The sequence below is a fragment of the Wolffia australiana genome, chromosome 19 (assembly GCF_029677425.1).
Source record: "Wolffia australiana isolate 7733 chromosome 19, ASM2967742v1".
NCBI classification, from domain to species: Eukaryota; Viridiplantae; Streptophyta; class Magnoliopsida; order Alismatales; family Araceae; genus Wolffia; species Wolffia australiana.
Window position 1 is genome coordinate 10023542 of NC_135853.1, and position 9609 is coordinate 10033150.

General features: G+C 40.8%; 1 protein-coding gene and 1 long non-coding RNA gene across 4 annotated transcripts; one reads left to right on the forward strand and one right to left on the reverse strand.

Moving 5' to 3' along the window:
* Positions 1-4010: 4010 nt before the first annotated feature.
* Positions 4011-5093, reverse strand: LOC144715697 (uncharacterized). 2 transcript variants are annotated; one of them, XR_013584695.1, is made up of 2 exons: positions 4381-5093; positions 4011-4255 (listed from the first exon to the last, which is right to left on the reverse strand). It is a non-coding gene; the product is annotated as an uncharacterized LOC144715697 (long non-coding RNA). The 2 variants fall into 2 exon arrangements; XR_013584696.1 differs by having other exon boundaries at positions 4011-4279.
* Positions 5094-6014: 921 nt separating this feature from the next.
* Positions 6015-8859, forward strand: LOC144715561 (uncharacterized). 2 transcript variants are annotated; one of them, XM_078590495.1, is made up of 6 exons: positions 6015-6302; positions 6824-7334; positions 7802-7906; positions 7995-8060; positions 8324-8392; positions 8477-8859. In XM_078590495.1, exons 1-6 carry the CDS (start codon positions 6229-6231, stop codon positions 8756-8758), a joined length of 1107 nt encoding a protein of 368 aa, XP_078446621.1. In that variant the 5' UTR covers positions 6015-6228; the 3' UTR covers positions 8759-8859. The 2 variants fall into 2 exon arrangements, with proteins under 2 accessions (XP_078446621.1, XP_078446622.1); XM_078590496.1 differs by having other exon boundaries at positions 8327-8392.
* The last annotated feature ends 750 nt before the right edge of the window (positions 8860-9609 follow it).

A 9609-nucleotide genomic window follows, 5' to 3' on the forward strand; every position in this document is an offset into this window, starting at 1 on the left:
CTTCCAACATCAGAAATACCATTTGTGTGTGACCCTCTAGGCCCATGTATCAATCTACTTTAAGACTCGAGTGGCCCAATAACCTTTATTGCTCTTCCAAATTTATTAACTATATTATCATATAGATTAATAAATGTCTGATCAATTTAACCCAATCGATAGGTTGAGTCTCCAATACGTGGGTGCCAAGCTATACTTTGTGCTTTAGAAGATACAAAGGAGTGTGTATCAAATTACTCATGGAACATGTTCGTCATCGATTACCGTGTGTGTAAAATCCCTCATCCACTTGACGCTTCTAGGATGACTTAGGCTACGGTGAACTGTCAATCCCTATTCGGTCATCCGAGTTAGTACTGATGCGTTAGGAAATCATTGGAGAACTCTTCTCATGATATTTCACTACCTTGGCCAAGGACTTCATTGCATCGTCTTCCTTGAGCTGTCACCTCTTATACCGAGGGTTGCCGATCCCATCCTGATCACTCAATCATCTTCGTGAACTTCTTGATGCACCCGAACTAAGATTGTTTAGAATCCCATAAGTAGTGACACGTAGGTCATAGTCAAAGTACAATTGTCCATCCAAAAAACATCTTTGGTATCTCAAGTCTAAGAACCACTTATACAACCGTGACATGAGTCAACATAATTGACATTTAGGTATAATACCATTCAGGAATTTGTACTTATCAATTCAGTGAACTCTTTCAACTAAAGAGCACCCATTATCTATCCTTATTTTCTCCACGCTATTGACTACGGGACCGGCCATACTCTTCATATGAGTGAGGCTAGATAGTGATTTCTATTCGGATACTTCGATGTCCTTCTCGAGTATCCTTCAAATAGGAATATTGTGAACACATGCTTAAAGACTAGTGATCTCTGTATTACGATCTCATCATAATGGACTAAGCCTGATCATGCATTCATGGACTTCATTATAAGCATCACACGTGTACTATAATGAATATGTTATATCAATGGACATGGAATGAGATATGGAATGCGTGATTGGCTTGAAGGCCACAAATATTTCCATCACCAAACATTCATAAATATTTCCATCCATTAATACATATGCACTTTCCCATATCGCTCTATCATATTCTTATCTCAATATCATTCCTTCACTCTGACCTTTAAACCTTCTTTATCAATCCATCTCTACATCATTATCTTCTACCTTCTTTCATATTAATGTTCATAATAGTTATCTAAATATAAGATATGGCATTGTTATGATGGAAATAGACAGTTCCTTCATCTGGTAAAAAATTCACGAAAGGTTACTCTGGATGACAATCCCAATAAATCACTTATCTTGGTCAAATGGAAGATGAGGACCAAATAAAATATATGAAAAACTATATAGAATTTTAACGAATCACACGACTCAATATCTTCCTAGCTCAAATATCAACTATTTACCACATCAATTATCGGACCATTCCACATTTTTTTATGAATTACTCGAATTGAGTACTAGAGAAAGGACACCTTTGTTTAGATATCAATGATGTGGAAAAAATATTCCATGAATACATGATCCTACGTATGATGTGATCATATGTATAAATCAGTTATCTTTGGGAATGTATTCTAAGTATTCCTATTCTGACGATACTCGATAAGGATATTGAAATATCCAAAAAGAATAACACTATATTGTCCTAATAATATGATGAGTATGGTTGATCCCATGGCCATTAGCGTGAAGACACTAAGGATAGATAGTGTGTGAACTTTCGAGAAAGAGATCATTGAATTTTTGTTTATGGATCCAGGAATGATATTATACCAAAATTTTATTGAGTTTGATTCATGTTAGAGTTATATAAATGTTCATTGGACTTGAGACATCAAATATGTCTTATGGATAAATACTTATACTTTGAGTATGATCTATAAGTTCCTTATCATGGAATTCAAAACCGTCTTAGCTTGGGTGCAAAAATAAGTTTAGGAAGATGATTGAGTGGTCCAGATGGGATCATTCACCCTTCACACAAAAGGAGACACCTCAATAAAGGCGATGATATGAAGTCCTTGGCCAAGGTGGTGGAATATCATAGAAGAGTTCTCCAATGATTTACGATCATATTAATACTAGCTCGAATGACTGATTAAGATTTAAAAGTTGACCATATCCTAAGTCTACTAGTAAAGTCAAGTGGATGAGGGACTATACATACACAATAATCGGTGAAAGAAAATATCTATGAAAGAGTCATTATACTCTTATAAAGTTTCCAAGGCACGAGGTGGAGCTTGGCTCCCCACCTAATAAAAACTCAGCCTATCGATTGGATTAAATCAATCCACAATTAATTAATTTGTATGGTGATATATACAATTTATTAGGTTCACTAAGAAAGGTTATTGTGCAACTATAGTTGTTAACTTGTCATTTGGACGTCGATACATGTAATTAACATTTAGGGGTTTCATTAATTAATTAATTGTCATTAACTATAAATCAGGGTTTGCTTTGAATGAAATTCACAGAGGCCCTAGAACCCTACACTTACATCACCATTTCCCTTATCGCATTGTTTCATGTTTTGAAGTATCTTACCTCATTTCTTTAGTCACCATTTAAAGAATATTTAAGTTCTAATCATCATTTTCTATGGGGAGGATACTTAATTATCATTAGAAAGATATATTTTAATGAGGAAATTTTTTATAAATATTACTGATTAATCTTAAATACCAATGTCATAATTAATAACCCGAATTTTGATTTTATAAACATCATAATCAAAACACCACCTTCCATCCACAAGATTCATTGTGTGTCTCAGGTCTAAGTTCCTCTTAAAAAATCATGATATTAATAAACTTGATAGATAGTTTGTTAAATACTAGTCAGATATTTGTACACAACAAATTTGTGGACCCTTTTCCTCTAAAGAGCACCCAGTTTCTGTCATTAGTGTATAAATGCTAGTGGCTATGTGATCAGACATACTCATCATTTGAATGAGACAAGATAGTGTTATTATATCTAGATATTTCAATGTCCTTATAGATTATCCTTCAATTAGTAATATCAGAACACATGCTTAAATATAACTGATGTCCATATTTTGAGCTCATCATAATTCACTTAGTAATTAGATGTATTCATGAACTTCATTACAACCCTCTCATGAGCATTATAACGAGTATACATTCTATTATTAAACATTGAATGATATATGAAATGTGTGATTAGCTTGCGTACTACATATATTTTCATCAAAGAGCCCCACTATCTCTTGTTAGTCACTTCACAGAAATGGTTATGAGATCAACCATATTTATTATATGAGCAGAAGTAGATAGTTATCCTAACCACATGTTTTGATTGCATTATTGAATATCTTATAAATCTGAATGTTTAGGGTAGTTTTTAAAGATAAGAAGTCAGCACAGTATAAGATCATCATAATTCACTTATGCTTATGCATATTTTTAGACTCATTTATCAACATCACACATGAATTGCAATGAACAAGATTTTTATTAGTTGATATTAAAATGAGATATGGAATGTGGGATTGTCTTGCACAGTGTAAAATACATCAGTTTCCACCACAACAAATAAGATTTCAACCCACAAGCTTATTACCCTCTAGGGATCGGCAATCGTCATCCATCACGTGTCACCATGACGGTCACGTGACGGATGACGTGGCGGTGACGGTCACGGATCGCCCGTGACGGTGACGTAACAGTGACGGGGTGGTCCGGACAAATGATGTGACGAATAATCCGCCACGGATGATGTCCGTGACGGAATTTTAATACAATTACAATTTATTATTAAATAGGTGGTAATGATCAACTAGTTGATTTTTTTGTGTTTTCGTTTTAGTAAAAAAATAAGAGGGGTACTTCTGTCGATATTTGGTTATGCGTATGTTTTTATAAGGTGGAACTTAGGCAAATCACATGTATTTATCGAACCACGATAAGAGAAAAGATAGAGAGATGAATAGAATGATAAAACGAGCCATGTATGGTGTTCAGGATTCCTTCATGGAGAATGGAACCGGCAAGAATAATCCTCAACAAACAATAATGAGAGATGAGAGAGACAGATCAAGCGACAAAACACGAGCGGGTCAGTCCAAAAATAACCGGCCCACTAGTTTCTTCGTCACGAATAGTTTAATATATGGAAGAGGCGCCAATCAATCCGTCTTCCCTTCCTGAACGCCGATTTCTTGCAGGTAATGCTCCGCATCCAACGCTGCCATGCATCCTGTCGAGCGGATTCAATTGAAAACTATAATTATGTCAATTCGGGAAATTTAGAATAATTCAAATAGGATGAAAAAATCTAGAGAGACGTGCAGAACCGGAAATTCTGATGGGTCCAAGGCTCACCAGAAAACTGCAAACAGAAAAATTCGCTTCCTCTTCGCGATTATATCAACCTATCAATCTCTCAATGTTTACAAACTTATCAACATGCTGTAGAAAAAAGATTCAAGGGGGGAAGTTGAAGTAATGAACATGCGTAGCGTAGCCTTTAGAGAAAACAATGAATGACCAAGCTGTCTGGGCCAGACCAGGCAGCTCTAATCCCACCATGGAGGAGGGCAGCAAAACACTAAGATCGTGCCTCTACATCATCGGCAGTGGCCTGGCGGCAATCGTCACCATGCCAATCACCAATAAGGGGAGATCGTAAAGTGGAGAAGGAGTTGAGAGAGAGGGAGAGGGCCGGTGACATAACACAATAACAATAAGAATAAAAATACATAAGATATAAAAATGAAAATATTTTCCGTCACCGTGACGGTGCCGTGACGGTGACGAGGATTTGCGGACGAGTGATGGGTCGGCGACGATTTTTTTTGAAAATCCTTGGACGAGTGACGTGACGATGACGTGACGAACATTTTGTCACGTCACCGTCCGTCACAACTCGTCATCCGTCTCTTCACGTCCGGGGCGTCACGTCCCAGACGTGCCGTTCCCTATTACCATCACAACAAACCTGGAGAGAAATTTGTTTTTGTTTCAAAAGCTTTGAGATATCAGTGTTGAATTTTGAAATGTATTACAACCCAACAAAATGTGCACTAGTTTATGAACCATGGATCCTCCATAGTACATAAGTTTGAGCTGGGTGCCTTCACAGAATGACATGCTTGGGCGTTTAAAGTAAATGTTTGGGTGATTTAAGCGCCAGCATTTTGGGAGTATTTTCACATTGACTTTGACCATGACGTGGGGTAATCTAGTGAGATGCGTTCTGAATTCAAGCTAGGACCAAAGCAGACCAGAAAATAGCAGATCCAGATCTGGAAGTTTCCCTGCATCTCTTTGTTTGGCAGAAAAGAAATGGTAATCCTCGGGGCCCAAAAACAAGTGAGAGATACCATAATTAAAATCCTACAGCGACATAAGATAGGAAAATATTAAAACGCCCCACACAGACAAACTAGGATAATACCCATCCACTACACTTGTCTCAGAAATTGAAATATCTACATGTCCAGTGGAGCCACCAATAGTTTACTAATGATTTCATTCATCTTTCTTAGACCAGTTAGATTCATGCGGCTCTAACAAAGAACATCTTATCTCTGTCTCTCTTAGCTGGTATTCCTCATCGTCTGACATCTGTCTGTGGATGACCTCGGATGAACGCCGCGTTTTCAGGACCCCACCCAAATCTCTAACTAGACAACGACAGATTATACAAAAGATAGACAGATAGAGATAGAGCATCAGCGGGGTGGAGATAAGATGGATGGAGAGAGGCTGAGAGGGATGGACAGAGTTGCAGGATGAAGTGCATGCACCGGAAGAGGCGCGGAAAGAGCCAAGGGAAAAATCCAGTGAGCGTTATCGCCGAAATGGGCCACTAGCGGCCGCGTATTCTAAAGATTTGATGACTGGGAGATTTCTCATTGGTAGAGCAGATTCTTGGAGAGAGAAGAGAAAGAAGAGAGAAGATAGCGACCAGAGGGGCAGGAGAAGAGGCAGGATAACGGGGATTGGTGTCGGTGAATAATCTGTTGGCAGTCGAAGTTTCCGGGTTTCCCAGAATAGGGCGGCGGAGAGAATAGTGGGACATAGCCAGCCTCTCGCGACTCAGAATATCTCGAAGAGTCCTCTTTCTCTTCTAATTTATATTCTCTTCTCGCCGTCGTCTTCAGTTTCATTATCTTCACTATCATTATCATCCTGCCTTGTTTGCGAAGCTGGTTCTCGATTCTTCCGATGAAGGCGAGAAACAATACGATGCCCGCGTGGAAGGCAAGTACTCCGTCGCCCGCCGCAGCAGCTCCTCTCATGTCAGTGCTCTCTCTCTCTCTCTTTCCCTCTCTCTCTTGCTCTCTCTCTCTCTCGCTCTCTCTCTCTCTCTGTCTCTCTGCTCTCTCTCGTTCTCTCTCTCGTTCTCTCTCTCTCTCTGTCTCTCTGCTCTCTCTCTCTCTCTATCTCTCTCTCTCTCTCTCTCTCTCTCTCTCTCTCTCTCTCTCTCTCTCGCTCTTGCGCTCTCTCTCTCCTCTCCCACTCCCTCTCCATGTCTCCATAGTAGAACCTTCTCATATACTCCCTTCCCATCTCTCTCTCTTTTTGTCTCCCTCTCTCCCTCTCTCTCTCTATATCTATCCGTCTATCTATCTATCTCTCTCTCCCTCTACTCTCCATCTCTCTTTCCTTCCCCATCTCTCTTTCTCTGCAGGTCTCCGTAGCAAAGTCCTCTCTTCTGCTCCCTTCCCCATCTTTCTCTCTCACGCTATCTCTCTCTCTTTCTATATATTTTTCAATCTATCTCTCGCTCAAATCTGATCTTGTTGGGCGTGTTCTGAAGGACGGACTGGGAGCTTGTGAAGCTCATGCTAGACAGCGGGGGAAGGCCCAAAAAGAACGCTTCTTTCTGCGAGGCCATGCCGACGAGAGCTCCCTCTGGAATTCACGTCGGGGGCCTCCATGACGACGACTTGGTCGACTGGCTGAGCTCCCCCATCGACGATTACTGCTCTGAGCTCCTCTCCGACATCTCCGGCGCCGAAGCCACGGCGGTGGACGCCCCGCCGAACGAATCGGCCCGTCATCCAAGCCCGTCCAAGGGCGTCATCAACTTCTCCATCTTCTCCAGAGCGTTAATGGAGTCTTCCGCTGTAGAGAAGCCCCACGCTCCTTCCACGAGTGCCTGCCCGCTCTCTGAGCAGGACTCTTTGGCTGTGAAGAAGGGCCTGGAGACTCAGGCCTCTTCGGAGAAGATCCCCGAGTCCCCCATCGCCTCCTCTTCTCTCTGCTCGAATAACGATCCCAAAAGAAGGCGCCGGGAAGAAGACGATGGCGTTGATTATCAGACTGAGGTGTGCATAGTCGAGAAAACGAACCCTTTTCTCTCCATCTTTCTACGTCTCTCTCTTGCTTCTCTGTCCTCTCTTTCTCGCGCTCCTCCCTCTTTCTTTCTTCCCTTTCTTGTCTCTCGTTTCGTTCTCTTTTCTCTCTCTTCTCTCTCGGCTTTCTCTTCTCTCTCCCACTTCTTTATCGCCACTCTCTTTTCTCTAACCCCTCTCTCTAATTTGCTCTCTCTCTTCGCTCTTTTTCTCTCTTTCTTTCTATAAATCTTTATATCTATCTATGTATCTGTATATCTGTCAGTCTATCTATCTATCAATCTATTTATCTACCTATCTATCTGTCTTTCTATATTTAAATCTATTTATTTATCTTTCTCTATATATTTATCTTTCAATCTATCTATGCGTCTGGCTGTCTGTCTGTCTATCTATCTGAGGTCAGATACTGATTGTGCGGTGGTTCTGATCAAACCCAGGAGAATGGAGAAGGAGAGTCGACGAACAGGAGGCACGCTGGCAAGGGACGACTAATGAATAAGAAGAGGAGCCGCTCTTCGGAGGTCCATAATTTGTCAGAGAGAGTGAGTAAACTCTCGCGCCATCCCAGTTGAGCTTCCTCAGAGGGGAAAAAATCTTGGTTTTGTGATTAATTTTATTCCTGATTTTCAGCGACGAAGAGACCGAATCAACGAGAAAATGCGCGCGCTTCAGGAACTCGTTCCCTGCTGCAACAAGGTATCTGTCAAAATCTTAGATGGTACCAAAGTAGTTCTTTAGCAAGTGAGTTTTGTTAATATCTAGTGATTAATCTCCGGTGAGTATGCTGCTTTCTTCTACTAATGGTAGAATATTTTCATTAAGTTTTCTTTTTTTTTCTTTATCTTCTCTTCTGACGATTTATCATATCACTAGAACGCGGGTTATGTTGAGTATATTAAGTGTTTTTTTTTGCTGTTTTTATATTCAATTTAGAGTAACCGGGCTTAATCTGTTTCTAGCAGGTGGACAAGGCGTCCATGCTGGACGAAGTCATCGAGTACCTGAAGTCCCTTCAGATGCAAGTCCAGGTTGGTCAATCAAACTAATGACCATCAATGCTCAAACTAATCAAACTAATGATCATCATGTTGTCTTGGCGATGGATTGTGCAGGCCATGTCGATGGGATACATGCGGCCCATGATGCTCCCCAACGGGATGCCCATGAACATGAACATGAATATGAACATGGGCATGGGCATGGTTGACATGGGTGGGTTCCCTCTGATGTCGTACCCTTCTATGAATGGGCATCCCAATGGGGTCCCCATGATGATGCCGGGCCATGTCATGCCCATGTCCATGCTCCGGCCGCCCCAATTCATACCCATGGGGCCATCTCCGCCGTCGGCGCCGTCATCAATGTCGAAAGCCATGCGGGCATCTGAGCAGTGAATCTTTCAGGGATGTTTAGTAAGTCAACACCTTTGACTTTAGGAAGCATCTAGCGTTGATTTAAGCCCAAAAGTCAACGGATATTGGACTCCATTTTTTGACTTGCTGGCCAGGAACGTAGACCCATATCTCATCTCCTGACTGTAAAATGGGTAGAGTACTATTGGGTAGACCGATCCGATCAGATCACGAGAGAAAATGTAATTATGATACATTGTAAGAAGAGGAGAAAGCAGAGCAGACGAAGAGAAGAGGACTGAAATGTTTTGCAGAAGAAGGAAAAGAGAAACAGGACGTAGGAAGAAGAGTGGCACAAAGGCTGAAGAAACTTGCTTATGGCCATACCACCACCACAGGGGAACCATAAAAATAGGATTTATTGTCTTTGAGTCAGACCCTAAACATTAATAGTGGGTTGACAACATGATTAAACTGCTATTCATGATCTTGATTTTTCTTTAAAAGAAAGCTGATGAGAAGGGATGGAGGAGTTCTGCATTGTGTTTTTTCATCAACTTCTGCTTTCTATATAAAGATGGCATGAATTCTGGGTTGATGACTAAAGGATTTGAATTAAATTTAATTTTGAAGATGTAGAGGGGCGGACGAAGATGGCGAGAAGCAGTGAGCGATAGAGGGAAACACAGTTATTTGCACACATACTTAATATATATATAGAGAGAGAGAGAGAAGTAAGAAAAATAGAGAGAAGGGGAAATGGGCTACACATAAGCCCAATAAGAAAGAAGGGAAGAATAAGAGCTATTTCAACACTCCCCTTCAAGCTGTAGCGTGGAGATCGAACATGCCCAGCTTGCCTCCAATCATCTCATAAGTTGTACCAGCTAATG

Coding starts and splice junctions, on each gene's coding strand:
- LOC144715561 (XM_078590495.1), top strand. CDS start 6,229: ATGAAGGCGAGAAACAATACGATGCCCGCGTGGAAGGCAAGTACTCCG. Junction 7,335..7,801: donor GCGTTGATTATCAGACTGAG/GTGTGCATAGTC, acceptor GATCAAACCCAG/GAGAATGGAGAAGGAGAGTC. Junction 7,907..7,994: donor TCCATAATTTGTCAGAGAGA/GTGAGTAAACTC, acceptor CCTGATTTTCAG/CGACGAAGAGACCGAATCAA.